This window comes from Saccopteryx bilineata, chromosome 1 (assembly GCF_036850765.1).
Source record: "Saccopteryx bilineata isolate mSacBil1 chromosome 1, mSacBil1_pri_phased_curated, whole genome shotgun sequence".
NCBI classification, from domain to species: domain Eukaryota; kingdom Metazoa; phylum Chordata; class Mammalia; order Chiroptera; family Emballonuridae; genus Saccopteryx; species Saccopteryx bilineata.
In genome coordinates this window covers 407,999,137-408,016,260 of record NC_089490.1, presented here as the reverse complement: position 1 = coordinate 408,016,260, position 17,124 = coordinate 407,999,137, and the positions used below count along the sequence as shown (strand labels likewise).

At 62.0% G+C, this 17,124-nt stretch overlaps 3 protein-coding genes across 4 annotated transcripts; 2 read left to right on the top strand and 1 right to left on the bottom strand.

The window, feature by feature from the left end:
* The first annotated feature begins 345 nt into the window (after positions 1-345).
* LOC136320951 (ciliary microtubule associated protein 1A) lies at positions 346-3,464 on the top strand. Of its 2 annotated transcripts, XM_066254097.1 has the most exons (6): positions 346-454; positions 619-819; positions 1,725-1,826; positions 1,992-2,113; positions 2,803-2,943; positions 3,315-3,464. In XM_066254097.1, exons 1-6 carry the CDS (start codon positions 346-348, stop codon positions 3,402-3,404), a joined length of 765 nt encoding a protein of 254 aa, XP_066110194.1. In that variant the 3' UTR covers positions 3,405-3,464. The 2 variants fall into 2 exon arrangements, with proteins under 2 accessions (XP_066110194.1, XP_066110196.1); XM_066254099.1 differs by lacking the exon at positions 2,803-2,943.
* Positions 3,465-4,630: 1,166 nt separating this feature from the next.
* On the bottom strand, positions 4,631-8,651 carry LOC136319134 (BET1-like protein). Its single transcript, XM_066252517.1, has 4 exons — positions 8,566-8,651; positions 7,357-7,448; positions 7,076-7,132; positions 4,631-6,960 (listed from the first exon to the last, which is right to left on the bottom strand). The coding sequence occupies exons 1-4, from the start codon at positions 8,582-8,584 to the stop codon at positions 6,793-6,795; spliced, it is 336 nt and encodes a 111-aa protein (XP_066108614.1). The 5' UTR covers positions 8,585-8,651; the 3' UTR covers positions 4,631-6,792.
* A 137-nt stretch (positions 8,652-8,788) lies between these two features.
* Positions 8,789-15,785, top strand: LOC136319133 (synembryn-A-like). The gene is made up of 11 exons (XM_066252516.1): positions 8,789-8,904; positions 9,663-9,767; positions 10,011-10,058; positions 10,144-10,734; positions 11,128-11,219; positions 11,766-11,916; positions 12,921-13,016; positions 13,095-13,239; positions 13,923-14,067; positions 14,367-14,486; positions 15,158-15,785. The coding sequence occupies exons 2-11, from the start codon at positions 9,684-9,686 to the stop codon at positions 15,276-15,278; spliced, it is 1,593 nt and encodes a 530-aa protein (XP_066108613.1). The 5' UTR covers positions 8,789-8,904; positions 9,663-9,683; the 3' UTR covers positions 15,279-15,785.
* Positions 15,786-17,124: the final 1,339 nt, after the last annotated feature.

Genomic DNA, 17,124 nt, shown 5'->3' with positions numbered 1-17,124 from the left:
CCTCAGGCGAGAAGCCTCCCACCCCTGCCCCCTGCTCCTGCCCAGCACTGAGCGGGCAGAACCTCCTAGAGCCATGATGGGTGTCAGCGAGGCCTGGAGCAGAGAGCTAGTCTGGGCTTGTTCCCGAGGGTCTGACGCTGCTGCCTTGGGCACTGGAGAGGGCAGAGCAAGCCCACTACTCCACACAGAAGCTTCCGCTGCCCTCAGACCTTGGCCCCAGCGTGTGAGCCCGCTGAGGAGCGGGTGTTCTGCAGTCCTGACCATCCGTGGGGGCAGAGGCAGGGAGGGGTGGGGCCGGGGTCTCCCAGCCCTTGCTCACTGTCTCATCCACAGCCAGAGCCGGCCATGGTAGAGGAAGTGTGGGTGGGAGCCTGGAGGCCCCATCGCCCCAGGGGGCCCATCATGGCCCTCTACAGCAGCCCTGGACCCAAGTACCTGATCCCACCTACCACAGGTAGGTGCCTGGAAGCCGGGGAGGGTCTGGGGGTGGGTGGGCCTGGGGCTGTATGCGCAGGCATGGGGCTCACCCCGGCTGCCAGCAGCAACTCCTCTGGGGTCAATAGGGTGGGGAGAAGATTGGGGTCTGGTTCCAGACTGCTGAGAGCCCCCGCCCCACAGGTTTCGTGAAGCACACTCCCACCAAGTTGTGTGCGCCGGCCTTCAGTTTCCGCGGGGCCCCCATGCTCCTGGCAGAGAACTGCTCCCCGGGGCCTCGCTACAGCGTGAACCCCAAGATCCTGAGGACCGGCAAGGACCTGGGCCCCGCATTCACCATCCTGGGGCGCTACCACACCAAGACCACGCGGACCCCCGGTCCCTGTGAGTGACAGGGGTGCAGCCTTAGCTCGGCCCAAGCCTGTGGTGGCCGCTGCACTGAGCCGAGCCGTGCGGGATCACAGGCACCCGTGTCCTCCTGGTCTCTTTCTTCTTGAAGGGGGCAGCCACCGGGCCAGGGCAGAGGGGCTGCTGGCTGCTGACCCAGGGGCCCCTCTGAGACAACTGGGCCTTACCCCCCACACACACACACAGCGTTTCCCTCTGGACACCCTGACTGGTCTCCATCACCCTCCATACTGGGGCCCAGAGACACACACACACACACACACACACAGCGTTTCCCTCTGGACACCCTGACTGGTCTCCGTCACCCTCCATATTGGGGCCCAGAGACCCCCCCACACACACACACACAGCGTTTCCCTCTGGACACCCTGACTGGTCTCCGTCACCCTCCATACTGGGGCCCAGAGACACACACACACACACACACACACACAGACACACACAGACACACACACACACAGCGTTTCCCTCTGGACACCCTGACTGGTCTCCGTCACCCTCCATACTGGGGCCCAGAGACAGACACACACACACACACACACACACACACACAGCGTTTCCCTCTGGACACCCTGACTGGTCTCCATCACCCTCCATACTGGGGCCCAGAGACACACACACACACACACACACACAGCGTTTCCCTCTGGACACCCTGACTGGTCTCCGTCACCCTCCATACTGGGGCCCAGACACACACACACACACACACACACACACAGCGTTTCCCTCTGGACACCCTGACTGGTCTCCGTCACCCTCCATACTGGGGCCCAGAGACCAGCACCACACTGTCGGGGTTCCCCTTGAGGCTCCCGAGCTGGCCAGGCATCTGCAGGAGGGCCCTGGGCCCCAGAACCCCCTCTGCTCCTCCTCGGCAGGCGACTACTTTCCAGAGAAGTCCGCCAAGCATGTGTTCGACTCGGCACCCAGCCACTCCATTTCTGCACGGACCAAGACCTTCCGAGTGGACAGCACCCCAGGTCTGCAGCCAGTCCGACAGCCCGTGGCTGACCGGGCGGGGATCGGTGGGGCAGGCGAGGTGGGCGGCCTGGTGTCTGGAGGCGGAGAGCCCCAGGGAAGGAGCCAGCAGGGACTCCAGACAGGAGGCTGCCTGGCCTGGGACTCAGCGCTGCTGTGCCCTGCAGGCCCCGCCGCCTACATGCTGCCCATGGTGATGGGGGCCCACACCGTCAGCAAGGTCTGCCAGCCCTCCTTCTCCATCAAGGGCCGCAGCAAACTGGGCGGCTTCAGTGACGACCTGCACAAGGCAAGGGGTGCCCAGCAGGGCAGAGCTTACCCCCAGGGACTTGGCCTGTCTGGTCCCTCCCCCAGAACCCAGGACCCAGCAGCCTGACCCAGTCCTCATAAGGCCCCTCAGCTCTGCATCCCTGGGTTCCTGCCACGGGCCTGGGTCACATTCGAGTGCTGAGGAGGGCTGTGCAGGAAGTGGTCCACAGACCTCTGCGTGGCAGCCCAGGGCTGTGTGCAGGACAACAGGGAGAGGGGACACGAGCCCCGACAGCTGGGGAGGACACCAGATGCGACACCAGAACAGGCCCTGTGTGGGCACCAGAAACAGGCCCTGTGTGGGCACAGGCCAGGGCTTGAAGGCACCGTTACCCCCGCCCGTCCAGCTCTGCCCACGGCCCTCCGGCCCAAGGGACAGCATGCCAGTCTGGAAGAGGCTTCTCACCCGCTCACAAGGGGATCAGCCCGGGGCTGCCACACACTGGGGTGTCACGTGGCTGCCACACACTGCAGGTGCCACGCAGCTGAAGTCAAGGGTGACATTCCACAGACGGGGTCCCAGTGTGGGGAACTGTTTGGAGACAGAAGGGCCCCTGACAGAGGCACAGTGACTCATGGCCTGAAACCCAGCCTCCCCAGCTGGCCCCTTGACCTCTGGGATCACATGCCCTGGCAGGCCAAGTCTGTCTGAGCCTCTTTGCCCCCCAGACGCCAGGTCCTGCGGCCTACCATCAGACTGACATGCAGCTGACCAAGCTCAAGGCCCCACAGTACACCATAGCTGCCCGAGTGGAGCCCCCAGGAGACAAGACCCTCAAACCAGGACCAGGAGCCCACAGCCCTGAGAAGGTCTTGGAAGCAGGGGGGTACAGTGACAAGGGGGTGGGGACAGGGGTGACGGCCCAGAAGGCATGGAGTCAGGAAGGGCTTGCGAGCCTGCAGGGGTCCCAGTGGCCACACACCCTAAGAACATGGTGCATTTCGGCACCTGGCACTTCTTCCCAGCTGGCAGGCTGTGTCCCAACATTGGTGACAGTCAATGCCACTGAGGGCTCTCCACACACCAAGATGGTTAAAGCTGGCAGTGTGGCCCTCACGCTGGGCATCCTGGCCTGGGGCTCAGCAAGGACAGTGGAGCCCTCAGCAGCCCTAGCCTGTGATGGCAGGGCCTGTGGGGCGAGGGCGGGTGCTGTCTCCTCTCACAGCCTCTCCTCTTCCAGGTGACAGTGACCAAGCACTGTGCCCCCATCGTCACCTTTGGCATCAAACATTCCGACTACATGACACCCCTGGTTGTGCATGTGGAATAGCCCTGGCCCCCAGCCCACCAGCACCCCGAGCCCAGCACGTCACATCCCACAGGCACCCCGGTCCCTGGGCTCAGGACACTCCTCCGCCAGCTGGGCTGGGCCACCGGGTCCTGCAGAGCCAGGCCTGCTATTCTGACAACTCTGATGTTTTCTCTGTGCTACTTCTCCATTCGCTAACCTGCTTCCCTGCTGTACCCACGTTTAATAAATCATGATTCCAATAGTGATGGGCTCGTCTGTGGGTGGGACGGTCAAGCTTACCTGTCTGTGGTCTGAGCAGGCGGAGGGCGTGGGAGCGTGGATGCCGCCTGCCCCGATTCTGCTTGGAGCCCAGCCCTCCTTGTTGTGCTGTCGTCACCCCTGCACCTGTCCCTCCCATGTGACCCTCCCCCTCTAAGAGAAAGGGGTCTGCATCCCTCCCCTCAAATTTTGACTAGAGCCTGTGACCACCCTGAACCAAGTGAAGACAGGTGACTCCGGGGCCAGGCCACATAATGCACAGAGGAGCAGCTTCTGCCTGGACCCCCACCCAACCGAGCCCACCTTCAGCACCAGCACCAGCTAGCACAAAGCCTGGGGCAGCACTCCTGCAGCCGGGCCAGCTGGCCCTCAGCTCACACCGGGCACTGACGGGGACTGGGGGGCTGGGGCTTCAGGTGATGGCAACCCAGGCTATCTCACCGGTGAGGCCTTGACGTCCTATCTTAAGTTCCAAACAGTCCCTGTGGGACGTAAATCATGGCTGCAATATAAGAAGCTAAGTTTTTCTGGAACACTGAGGTCGCCGGTTCGAAACCTTGGGCTTGCCTGGTCAAGGCACATATGGGAGTTGATGCTTCCTGCTCCTCCCCCTTCTCTCTCTCTCTGTCTCTCTCTCTCACTCCTCTCTCTCTAAAAAAAATCAATAAATAAGAAGCTAAGTTTTAAGGTGATCGGTGACAAGTCACAGACAAGGAGGCAAGCACAGGGCCGTGTCCTGTCTTCACCCTAAGCGCCTCACTCATGTTCACTCAGTTAACCCCTGAGAGCTAATGCCCTCCCTCCTCAACCCCACGTGAGTCTCAGGAACGTGGGCAGAGAATGCCACCAGAGAGAACGAGTGAGTGAGGCAAGGGGCCTGGGAGAACGACAGGGAAGGAGGGGAGGGAGCCGGTCCAGCCCGCAAGTTCCCCACACGTCCCTCTCAAGCCAAGCCCCCAGGGACATAAAGAAGCTATTTATTCCAGATTTTTATAGTTTAATGTCTTGTTCTTGGTCCTGGGATAGAGCCTGGCAGTGTGTCCCCCCGGGACACAGACTGGTCTCAGGGGTGAGTGTTGGCAAACCCTTCCCACCTGCAGGGCTGAGCAGGAGGGTGACCCGAGCAGGACACCCAGCTCTGACTTAGGCACCCTACGCCCTCCATGGAACGCATCCTAACACAGGAGGAACAGGCAAAAAGTAACCCAGACAGGAACTGAGCCCCAGGCCCCCAATGGCTGGAAGCTGCAAGGGGCCGTGGAGACCGGTGGGCATGAACGGCACCCAGACGAATCAGACCCAGAAAGCAGTTCCGAAGGCCAGGCCGAAACGCAAACCTCACACCTACTCTGCACCAGACACGAGGGGCACAGCCACCTGATGCCATAGCCCAGCTGTGTTCTCAGGGCGTGAGGTCATCGCTGCGAGCCCAGGGAGGGCTGGGAGACGTGGAGCTCGGATCCAGGCGTTTGCCGTGACCAGATGTGTGCAGTGTGAGAACCGTGGACAAACCCCATGGTGAGGGTTAGTCTGAGATGAGCAGAGGTGGGCAGGGTCAGCGGGAAGCGGGCAGCTGGCTGCACTGTCAGAGGGGAGGCAGCCCCGAAGATGCAGGGGCAGATCAGCAACCACAGCAACATGAAGACAGGCGTCCAGGGCTCAAGGCCAGAGCAAGGCAGGAGCTGACAGGCCCACGGACAAGACCACATATGGAGTAGCCATGCGGGCAGGGAGAGGATGAGCCCACAGTCCACAGGCAGTGAAGGGGAATGTCCAGGAAGGCAGAGGATGGACAGAGCCAATGACAAGTGCTTCTATGTGAAGACAAGGGCACCGAGTTCTCACTGTGCGATGAGAAACTGCTGACCTGGGTCTGCTCTGTGTGCACGTGGGGCTGGCCAAGTGGGCAGTTACGGCTCAGGGACAGGCAGTTGGAGTGGACAGTCTGCAGAAACTAGGGATGAGGGGCTGGCTCAGAGCTCTCTCACAGCAAAGGAAGACTCCCTGTGGGAGGAAGGGTCTGGCTTGATGGACAGGAAACTGCCCAGTGACCCTCAAAGGCCCTGGACGGTTAGGTCAGTGGTAAATGTCGGCCTGGCCTGTGGATGTCCCAGGTTTGATTCCTGGTCAGGGCACACAGAAGCGACCATCTGCTTCTCCACCCCTTCACCACTTCTCCCACAGCCATGGCTCGACTGGTTCAAGGGCATCAGCCCTGGGCGCCATGGATGGCTCCATGGAACCTCTACCTCAGGCGCTAGAAATAGCTCGGTTGTGATCATGGCCCAAGATGGGCAGAGCATTGGCCCCAGATGGGGGTTGCCAAGTGGATCCTGGTCGGGGCACATACGGGAGTCTGTCTCTCCCCTCCTCACTTGGAAAAGTGACCCACGGGTCCTACGAAGGGAGCCCTTGCACAGAAGCCCCCACGACACACACACTGCCTGAGTCTGAACCACAAGGACCGGTTTCTAGTGATCTGATCTCCAGAAAAGGTATCTTTGGGTAGATCCTCAATGCTGAGAAAATGTGGGTTTCTGCTCTTGGATAAATGGCTGCAAGATCCGAAAGGATCCGGGCCCAGGGCCTGCAGCCAGGACTGTAGTCCACTCCTTCATCCACTACCCCACCCCACCCCTTCCCCAGATGCCTGGCTTCAGCCGTGGGGCTGGACGGCAGGCAGAGGCCGAGCGGTGGGCCCTCAGCACTGGCCCACCAGTCTCGGCACCCCTGGCCAGGAGGAACTGCCATCCCCGGGCTGACACTCGGGTGGAGATGATGGCGCCTCACCCCCGCCCCGTGACAGGTGCAGTCACCTCAGAGACCACACGCGGCCTTACTCAGACAAGGTGGGGCAGAGGAGCCTTGAGATCTCAAAGCCCTCAGGGCTGTGGAAGGCCATGTCCCCGACTTCCAGCTGCTCTGCTCAGACACGGCAACAGGCGCCTCAAGCACCCAGGGCTGCTGCACACACGGCACCAGCCAGCAGTCAGAGACGGCAGTCTCCCAGCCGCACAGGAAGAAGATTCCTAAGCCACGATCGTCATTTCAAAGGGGTATTTTGTAGGAGGTCCTCTGGAGCCCAGGACACCGGGCAGGGGAAGACCCTGGCCGCCCTGGGCACCCAGAGCAGCCAGCGCTCCGTGGCTCACGTCCTTGCCCTCGACAGGAGGTAGGAGAGGATGAAGAAGATGACGACCAGGCTCACGGCCACACCACACAGAAGCTTTCGGTGGTCTCGCCCAGACCGCGCCATTGTGGAGAAGCGCTTCACGCTGCCCGTGAGCAGGCCCGTCATGCTCGTGAAGTCCGTGTCCTGAGGGAGGAACCCCTGCGGTCACACAGGGAGGAGCCTCCACGACCCGGGTTGGGGCCTGCACCGCAGGCAGGGAAGAGCTGACCGAAACACTCGTGCACATCGCAGACCTTACCATGCTATCCAGGTACCGGTTCTGGTCCTCCGTGTCCCTATCGATGTCCAGGGCGAGCTGGTCGGAGCACAGGGGAGCAGTGTCGGGCCAGAGCACACACTGGACGGCGCCTAACCCCCCCACGACAACTCTGCCAAACACCATGCTGCCCCCAGGGATCAGGCCCACGTGTCACCTGGGCCTCACCCAGGTGGGAAGAACGTGAAACCCTGCCAGGCCTCTGCCCCCTCTCGTCCCCGCTGCAGGGGGCCGGCTGGAGGCCAGAGTGGACCACTACTGACCGATTTGAGCCTGGTGACCTTGGAGGCCAGGCTGTTGGCCATCCGCAGGTTCTCCTGGTCTAGAATCTCCTCCACGGCGCCGGAGCTCTGAGCTACAAGGAGAGAGAGGCTGAAGAGGCGTGACCAATCATGAGCCCCTGACCCCTGCACGCAGCCCTTAGCCCTTTGCGGCCTCTCAGCTCTCGCTACAACCCCACCTGGCTGAGTCTTACATCTGGGGGGGACTGCGTACACCTGTGCCTGCCAAGCAGGTCCAGCCCTAACCCAGGACTTCACACACGTGAGACAGGCTGCATGACCACCTGTCAAGTGAACATACGTCCTGTGTATACGTCCAGGATGGGATGTACAATGTCCATCACCAAGCAGTTCAGTCAAACTGGCACTTTCAGATAAACCGTGACAGAACTATACTACCTCCCTAAGGGTGCCACCATTGGTGTCATGCTGACCTGTTCTCAGAGATCAACACTAAACTGTGCTATGGATGTAGGAAGGATTTAGGAAGAGCACCCGGGGACAGTAGGAACACCCCCGCAGGGGTCAGCTGTAAACGGGATCCTGGAAAAGGGGAAGTAACCAAAGAGAAAACTGAGCAGTACCCCCCAACCACAGAAGGGGGCTGTTGTCCATCTCGAGGTCCGGGCCTGGGCCTGCCCGCCCTGCAGCCGACACGGGGGCCGTGTGTGCGCACGCTGCCTGCTTAGACAGGGCCCACCACTGGGGCCAGCCAGGCGATTCGCAATGACCACCGCACCAGGTGTGTGAAAACCACTCCCCAAAGCTGCCGAGAACCGAACGTCTCAATGTGACCCCATGGCGGGGCTGCAGCCCTGGGAAGGCGTCCCGACCCCAAAGGGAAGCGCGCTGACGTCCTACCGGCCGCTCTGCGCTCACGCCTCCCCAGTGGTCAGAGCGCAGCGAGCCGCCATCGGCACCCCTGCGCCGTGAGAACGGGGCTCCCCCAGGAAAGGACTTGGGTGCGCCCCCACCCCAGGGTCCGGCCGCGGGGACGTGCCGTCGAGCCCGGAGCAGAGCGGCCCCGCGGGCGCGGCGGCGGCGGCGGGACTCTGGGCGCCAAGACCGCGCCGCCCCGCGGACCCGCCCGCCCCCCAGGGGCTCCCCGCGAGGCCACCACGGGCGGGCTCCTGCGGACAGCGGTCGGTCTCGGCGGCCCCGCGCCGTCCGGCTCCGCTCTCCCGCGCTCACCCCGACCCCAGTCCGCCATCGCGCCGACCCAGCCCGGACTCCGAGCCGCCACAGCCTCCCGCGACGTGGCGCGGTCCCGCGAGAGTTCCGGCCACGCCCCTTCCGCCACGGGCCGCGACTTCCGGCCTCGGGCTGGCTCCGGCTGGGGCGGCGCGGGAGGACCGGACGGCCCGGCTCGGAGCGAGCGGCCTCCGCTCTTGGCGCGCGGCGGTTGCTGTTTTCGGGGCCGGCTACGGGGCTGGCGGACGCGGGCTCGTCTGGCCTCCAGGCGGCAGAGGCGGGAGGCCCCGCTGACCGCCCCGGGACAGCGGAGATCGGTGCCGCGGGAGCCAGCGCGAGGCAAGCGCTCCGAGCGGGAGTGGGGTGCCTCGCCTTGCACCTGGGCACCGATTGAGTGCCCGGCACCACGTAGCTGCCCAGCAAATGCTTGTTGCATACGTGACCCGCCACCGTGGTGAAGCGTTTGCTCTGTGTCGTTCAGAAATGGGAACTGTTACCGTCTCGGTGTTCAGAAGGGTGAACGGAGTTGCAGGCCAGTGTCTGGGTCACACAGCTAGAAAGTCCCTGCACGAGGCCAGGCTCTGCCTCCGCCCTGGTCTCTCCCCACAGCCCCCTGTCTAGGTCATTCCCACTGGCTGCTCCTTCTGTCTGCAGTGACCTTCCTCCACACCCTTTCCTGGCTCACTTCTTACCGTCCGGGCTCAGCAAAAGGACCACTTGCTCAGATCCCTTTGTGGCCCACCATGAAGCCGAGCCGGAATAGCTAAATTCCCCCTCCCCGCCCCAGTTTCTTGCAAGAAGTTAGACCCGCCCAAATAAGCGGTGAAGGGGGTTCAGTTCAAGGGCGACTCAGGCCCCGAGGTAGGACGATCACCGAGGCTGATCTTGAACCCCGGGTTCATCGGGGGTAGTGCTTTCAGGTTCGCCACCTTAAGGCGCGCGCAGCCAAGCCCCCGCCCCGCCTCGCGGCGCCGCGCACGCCGGCTCTGCCTCCCCCGCGCGCACGCCCGGCCCTGCCTCTCCCGGCGCGCGGGACCGGGGCGGGGCGTGTGGACTAGGTCCCGGAACCACGGAACGAGGCCCCTCCCGCCTTCCAGGCTCCAGGTGCCGGGGGCGCCATGGAGCCCCGAGCGGTTGCGGATGCCGTGGAGACGGGAGAGGAGGACGTGATCATGGAGGCCCTGTGCGCGTACAACCGGGAGGTGAGCTAGACTAGACGTGGGACGTGCAAGGCGGAGATGGCAGGGTGGGGCACGCGCGTGGCCAACGGTGGTGTGGGAGTGGGACTGTGGGAGGGAGCGGGACGGGGCATCGAGGGTGCGACGAGTTGTCGAGGAGAGGTCGGTCGGGGTGCGCACCTGGGGGCAGGTGTGTGGGGTGAGGCTCCATCTGTTCAAAGCGGTGCCTGCGGCCTGTGTTCGCTCAGTCTCTGAACCTCTTCACAGAACTCCCAGAGCTTCACGTTCGATGCTGCCCAACAGGAAGACAGGAAGGTGGGTGCTGCCCCAGAGACCAAGGGTCAGGGACGGGTGGCTGCTGTCAGAGGGGCCTGGTGGAGCCCCGCTTCTCTCCCCACAGAGATTGGCGGAGCTGCTGGTGTCCGTCCTGGAGCAGGGCTTGCCACTCTCCCGCCGCGTCACCTGGCTGCAGAGCATCCGCATCCTGTCCAGGGACCGCAGCTGCCTGGACCCCTTCACCAGCCGCCAGAGCCTGCAGGCCCTTGCTGTCTATGCTGGCATCTCCATCACTGAGGGATCAGTCCCTGAGCTCCTGGACATGGACGTTGTACTCGAATCCCTCAAGTGCCTGTGCAATCTCGTGCTCAGCAGCCCCTGTGCCCAAGTGCTGGCAGCAGAGGCGCGTCTGGTCGTGAGGCTCGCTGAGCGAGTGGGGCTGCACCAGGAGAGCCGCTGCCCACACGACGTCCGGTTCTTCGACTTGCGCCTCCTGTTCTTGCTCACGGCACTGCGCACTGATGTGCGCCGGCAGCTGTTCCAGGAGCTGCAGGGCGTGCTCCTGCTGACGGATGCGCTGCAGCTGACACTGGGAGTAACCTCGGGACAGACCCCCCCAGAACTCCTTCCTCCCCAGGAGACAGAGCGGGCCATGGAGATCCTTAAGGTGCTCTTCAACATCACTTTCGACTCCGTCAAAAGGGAGGTGGATGAGGTGAGGGCTGATCTGAACCCATGGCTGGTGCTTAATAGTCTGGTCATTTCCTGCACTTACCGGGCTGATGGGTCTTGTCGATTGTCTGGTGTCAGACAGGGCGGGCGGAAGGAGCTCTCAGCTTCCTGGAAGGAGGCGAGGAGAAGACCATTCTGGGCAAGGGCCACGAGGAAGCTTTCTGAGGAAGTGAGAGGGCTGGGTGGTAAGAGGCTATAAGGACTTCCCACCACAAAGTTGAGTGTGGAGCCAGAACACAGTGTGATGTCACCAATGGGGGTGACATGCATAGTCAGTTCACATGGTCCTAGAGGGAGGCAGACAGTGCTACCTCAGCTGGCAGCAGTGGGGACAGGGGTGGCTCTCTGTCACAGGAACCCCTTTCTGCTTGGTCAGGAAGATGCTGCCCTTTACCGGCGCCTGGGGGTCCTCCTACGACATTGTTTGATGGTTGCTGCTGCTGGAGACCGCACAGAGGAGTTCCACGGGTGAGGGTCGCCCTGCTGTGTGGAGGGAAGTGTGCTCATGTCCAGACGGTGCAGCAGCTCCACCCTAGAGTCTTCATCTGTCTGGGCGGAGCCAGACTTCACTGTGGGTCCAGACAGCCTGGACACTTACAGTACCTCCTAGGACAAGAGCCGTGAGTGGGGGACAGGAATATGCCACTGGGCCTTGGATAGTGGCAGTGGACAGTGTGTTATCAACAGGGCAATGTGGTTCCTCAGCCCTGTTCTCAGTGACCTGTATTTAGGCAGATTCTGGTTTTCCAGAGAAAACCAGTTTGCCTATGACTCTTCAGCCCAGACAGGATAGCAGGTGGGGCATCTGCAGAGTGCCTTGCTTAGGGACCTACCCACTGAGTGCAACCTTGTGATTGGTTTTCCCCCTACCCCCCAGGCAGCTCTGGCCCCTAGAGCTGCTCCTCCGGTTCCCGGACACTGGCTCATGTCACATGCACACCAGCAGGGTGCACCAAGGGTTGTGGTGCACGAGGGAACTGGAGTCACCACGCTCCTCTCCCGATCTGTCCCTAGCCACACGGTGAACCTCCTAGGAAACCTGCCCCTGAACTGTCTGGACGTGCTCCTCACCCTGGAGCGGCACAAGGGCTCCCTGGAGTTCCTGGGCGTGAACATGGATGTGATGACTGTCCTCCTCAGCTTTCTGGAGAAACGCCTGCACCAGGTAGGCGGGGGGGCCTACTGTTTGGGCTTCCCGCTTTCCCAAGCAGTTGTGGTCACTGCTTTGGCAAATTTCCCCAGTAGTAAGTAGCGGTCAGCTCAGTAGTGTGATCCTAGGATTCCTCCAGCCAGCCAGGAAACCAGACCCATCCTGAGAAGCATGTGGACACCCCCACACACACACATATCTGAAGGTTTCACTTGGGGAATGAAGTTTGCAGTCTAGCAAAGTACTTGGTTTTAGGGTCTATTTGTATATCCCTCTAAGTGGTCCTGAGAGGCACCCCAGTCCCTGCTTGTGACCCTTGACTCTTAGGGTCACTGTGGATAGGCATTCCTTGGTGACCAGCATAAGCTGTCCCATGACCCACAGAGACTTCAAGCCAGAGCCTCTGATGCCTATATCCACCAGAAGAAACTGACTGGCGGTTTAACTGGCCTCTCTGGGAGCTTGCAGACATTGTGGTCCGGCTAGAAGCTCAGACCTAGCCAGACTGAGGCCCAGTGGATCCCCTGGGAATCCGTGTCACCCACCCCACACACAGTGAGCTGGGTCACGCATGCCTGGCATCGGGTACACTACTAGTGGTCATCTGTTCCTGTCACTACCACTGCTGATGTTGGAGTCCAGGGAGGCAAGGAGGGGGTGTGTGGGGAGAGACAGGAGCTTCCTGGTCTCTGTGCCCACAAAATCCACAGGGTAGAGATTTTGTTCCTGTTTTTAGGCCACTGATTTCCGAGGGGAGTTTGCATGCCAGTGCTGTGCTAACAGCTTTAAATGCCGCTTCCCCCACAGCCTGTTCTGTGGAGGAGAAAGTTGAGAGCAGCCGAGTCACAGAGCATGCAAAGGCCTCTGCAGTGAGGTCGCATCCCGGTCCGGCTCAGAGCAGACATCCGCTCTTGGCCCCTCAAGCGGGGCCCCTTTGTGAGTGCCTCCTGCCAGCAGCATGCGGTGTGTGGCCCCTGGCCTCGAGTGGGAGCGCCGCCTCACTGACACGCTCCTCACAGACCCACAGACTCAAGGAGAGCGTGGCCCCCGTGCTCAGCGTGCTGACCGAGTGTGCCCGCATGCACCGCCCGGCCAGGAAGTTCCTGAAGGCCCAGGTACAGCAGAGGAGCTAGGGCGAGCCCTGGTCACTCCAGCCGCTTTCGGCCCAGGCTGACGGACAGCTGCCACCCCAGGTGCTGCCCCCGCTGAGGGATGTGAAGACCCGGCCTGAGGTGGGGGAGCTGTTGCGGAATAAGCTTGTCCGCCTCATGACGCACCTGGACACCGACGTGAAGAGGGTGGCAGCGGAGTTCCTCTTCGTCCTGTGCTCCGAGAGCGGTGAGTGTGGAGGCCGCTGTGCACCTGCTCCTCCCCAGCCGTGAGCGTGCGCTCCTCCCCAGCCGTGAGCGTGCGTGTGCTCCTCCCCAGCCGTGAGTGTGTGCTCCTCCCCAGCCGTGTGCACCTGCTCCTCCCCAGCCGTGAGCGTGCACTCCCCCCCAGCCGTGAGTGTGTGCTCCTCCCCAGCCGTGAGCACGTGCTCCTCCCCAGCCCTGTGCACCTGCTCCTCCCCAGCCGTGAGCGTGTGCTCCTCCCCAGCCGTGAGCGTGTGCTCCTCCGCAGCCGTGAGCGTGTGCTCCTCCCCAGCCGTGAGCGTGCGCTCCTCCCCAGCCGTGTGTGCTCCTCCCCAGCCGTGAGCGTGTGCTCCTCCCCAGCCGTGTGCTCCTCCCCAGCCGTGAGCGTGCGTGTGCTCCTCCCCAGCCGTGAGTGTGTGCTCCTCCCCAGCCGTGTGCACCTGCTCCTCCCCAGCCGTGAGCGTGCGCTCCTCCCCAGCCGTGTGTGCTCCTCCCCAGCCGTGAGCGTGTGCTCCTCCCCAGCCGTGTGCTCCTCCCCAGCCGTGAGCGTGCGCTCCTCCCCAGCCGTGAGTGTGCGCTCCTCCCCAGCCGTGAGTGTGCTCCTCCCCAGCCGTGAGTGTGTGCTCCTCCCCAGCTGTGAGTGTGCACTGACCCCTGCTCTCCCCCCAGTGCCCCGTTTCATCAAGTACACAGGCTACGGGAACGCTGCTGGCCTCCTGGCTGCCCGGGGCCTCATGGCCGGGGGCCGGCCCGAGGGCCAGTACTCGGACGAGGAGGACACAGACACAGAAGAGTACCGGGAAGCCAAGGCCAGGCATGTGCCCACACCACTGGGCTCCCACACCCCCCTGGGCCCCTGGGGTGGGCGGGACCTCTCAGAGCCCAGCACTGCTCCTAAGTGACACGGGTCCCGATGTCAGGATGTTTTGTTGAGAACAGAGGGTAAAGGGGGGTGGGCACTCCGGGGGAACAGGTGGCCCAGATAGCAGGAGCTGACTAACTGCTGCTCCAGGAGGGAGATCTCTTTGCACAGTTAGCTCACCTCCCCCCTCCACACAGCCCCCTCCTGTCCTGAGACTAATGCATTCCCCACGTCCCTTCCCTGGGAAGCAGCATAAACCCAGTGACTGGGAGGGTGGAGGAAAAGCCGCCCAACCCCATGGAGGGCATGACGGAGGAGCAGAAGGAACACGAGGCCATGAAGCTGGTGAACATGTTTGACACACTCTCCAGGTACATGGTCTAGCAGGAGGCCCATGTCCTGTCTTACAAAACCCAGGAGGTCAGAGGAGGGTTTGGGGTCCTAGAAGTCTGTTACTAAGGTTTGGAGCCACCTTCCCTGGAGGAAACCCCCCACCCAGCCAAGAGTTAGGGTTGAGATCAGCATTACACCCTTTCTACATGTGATGGAAACTAAGGCCTAGAAGAACGAAGAGACTGCCTCAGGTGTCAGAGCCACTGGGCTGCAGTTAGGGTTCAGGCGTGGCTGACCCGGGGAAAGGACCCACCTGCCACTCCTTTGTTAGGGTTCGGGCGTGGCTGACATGGGAAGAGGACCCACCTGCCACTCACTCCTTTGTTAGGGTTCGGGCGTGGCTGACCCGGGGAAAGGACCCACCTGCCACTCCTTTGTTAGGGTTCGGGCGTGGCTGACCCGGGGAAAGGACCCACCTGCCACTCCTTTGTTAGGGTTCAGGCGTGGCTGACCCGGGGAAAAGGGCCCACCTGCCACTCCTTTGTTAGGGTTTGGGTGTGGCTGACCCGGGAAAAGGGCCCACCTGCCACTCCTTTGTTAGGGTTCGGGCGTGGCTGACCCGGGAAAAGGGCCCACCTGCCACTCCTTTGTTAGGGTTCAGGCGTGGCTGACCCGGGAAAAGGGCCCACCTGCCACCCGTTTCCCGCAGGCACAGAGTCATCCAGCCCCTGGGGGTGAGTCCCCGGGGCCAGCTCACCTCCCTGCAGGACGCTGTGTGCGAGAGCATGGAGGGCCAGCTGTCCTCGGACCCCGACTCGGACCCCGACTGAGGGTGGCCACCCGCTCCCGTCGGAACCGGTGCTGCTTCCAGAGATGTCCTCGGGGCTCCTTTCTCTTCACTCCCCAAGTCTTGTTCCTCACTTGCCTCTGGTCCAGTTTCTTTCCTCTGGGACTGAGGGTCCTGTGCTGCAGTCCCTCTGGAAACTTGCCTTCGCTTCCTCAGATGGAGTGGTTTCTGTCATTAGCCAGGAGTGTGCGGAAGCTGCCGCCGGAGGGCAAAGCTGGCGGGTGCAGAGTGCGGGCGGGTCAGTGGCTGACACGCTGACTGCATCTGAATGAGGGAAAGAACCTACTAGAACTTCACATTAACGTCAGAAACACTTGCAAGGGATGTGCTGCCATCTCCGTCCCCAGTGAGCACAGGGCTGCTGGTCTCTGTATTCTTGGCCCTAACTCAGCCACCTGCTGTCCACAGCACCCAACTTCTCACCGGTTGTGACAGTTGAATCTCAGTCTCTCCCACTGGCATAGATCATAAATACATAAGGAAAACCCCACTCGCGAGACTTCGTGTTTCTGTTGTATTCCACAAAACATCACAGAAACATCGTCCTGGAATAGTTTCAGGCAACAGCGTGTGTGTGAATATGTGTCAAACATCCAGTAAAGGTGCGTCAAGTAGAAAGAGGAACTAATTTTGCCCAATGGCCAACTGAACATTTTTCCCAGATCAACACTCCTGTCTTTTCTTGTTGAGCAGTGAGGCCACCAGACCCCCTCTGAACAGTCTGTCTGGTAAACTTGCCCTGGTGGTTTCCTGCCCAGGGCACTGGGCAAGCATGGTGCTAGGAGGGAGGGAACACCAGGGGCAACTCCAGCAGAAGTAGCAGGTCCCAGCAGCGGTGTGGCCTGAGCACAGGTCGGAGCCCAGCAGACCAGGGCCAGCCGAGGTGTGCACGGGTCGTGCCTTCCAGGCGTTAGTAGAGGCCTGGTGGGGAGCATGGGGCAGGGTCTGGAACGGATGGTTTCAGGGAGGCTGATGTGAAAGGAAGGCGTCAGGTTAAGAGGACGAGATGACCTTCAGTGAGGGGGGAATTGGTGACAAACGTGTCTGTGGACACCCAAGGTCCCCTCCCCACATTCACTGTCTGGTTGCATTCCCTTTGAGGGAACAAAAATGGGATGCCCATTTCTATAGTAAAATTTATTTCATGCCAGAAGTGGAGGAACTTCCTCTAATTAAAAACAAGCCTGCTGAGGAGACGGACGAGCCCACACAGCCCAGTGCCCTTCCTGGGACCCAGGACTGCACTTCGGAGGCAATGGCGTGCTCAGCCTGAGGCAGGGCCTCCGGGCAGATGCAGAGCCTGCCCTTCAGAGGACGCCAGACACAGGAAGAGTGGATGTGGTTGGAGGTCCCAGGGCCAAGGTCAGAAGAAAGAGTGTGGCATTAAGAGCTACAGTAGAGTGAAGGGTTAAAAGCACTAGAAGGCAGGCTGGCGATGCCTGTGCTGATGGGGGGGTGCAGCCTGGGAGGGTGTGCCTGCCGGCGCCTGTGCTGATGGGGGGGTGCAGCCTGGGACGCCCGTGCTCATGGGGGGATGCAGCCTGGGAGGGTGTGCCTGCCGGCGCCCGTGCTGATGGGGGGGTGCAGCCTGGGAGGGTGTGCCGGCTACAGCCTGTGCTGATTGGGGGGTGCAGCCTGGGAGGGTGTGCCGGCCAGCACCTGTGCTGATGGGGGGGTGCAGCCTGGGACGCCCGTGCTCATGGGGGGATGCAGCCTGGGAGGGTGTGCCTGCCGGCGCCCGTGCTGATTGGGGGGTGCAGCCTGGGAGGGTGTGCCGGCTACAGCCTGTGCTGATTGGGGGGTGCAGCCTGGGAGGGTGTGCCGGCCAA

Excerpts from the sequence above, each read along its gene's own strand:
- LOC136320951 (XM_066254097.1), top strand. The coding sequence starts at position 346 with ATGGTAGAGGAAGTGTGGGTGGGAGCCTGGAGGCCCCATCGCCCCAGG. Across the intron at positions 2,114-2,802 it reads TCAGTGACGACCTGCACAAG|ACGCCAGGTCCTGCGGCCTA; the intron begins GCAAGGGGTGCC and ends TTTGCCCCCCAG. Across the intron at positions 2,944-3,314 it reads GAGCCCACAGCCCTGAGAAG|GTGACAGTGACCAAGCACTG; the intron begins GTCTTGGAAGCA and ends CTCCTCTTCCAG.
- LOC136319134 (XM_066252517.1), bottom strand. Across the intron at positions 7,133-7,356 it reads AGGTCACCAGGCTCAAATCG|CTCGCCCTGGACATCGATAG; the intron begins GTCAGTAGTGGT and ends TGCTCCGACCAG. Across the intron at positions 6,961-7,075 it reads ACCGGTACCTGGATAGCATG|GACACGGACTTCACGAGCAT; the intron begins GTAAGGTCTGCG and ends TTCCTCCCTCAG.
- LOC136319133 (XM_066252516.1), top strand. The coding sequence starts at position 9,684 with ATGGAGCCCCGAGCGGTTGCGGATGCCGTGGAGACGGGAGAGGAGGAC. Across the intron at positions 10,735-11,127 it reads TCAAAAGGGAGGTGGATGAG|GAAGATGCTGCCCTTTACCG; the intron begins GTGAGGGCTGAT and ends CTGCTTGGTCAG. Across the intron at positions 13,017-13,094 it reads GGAAGTTCCTGAAGGCCCAG|GTGCTGCCCCCGCTGAGGGA; the intron begins GTACAGCAGAGG and ends CTGCCACCCCAG.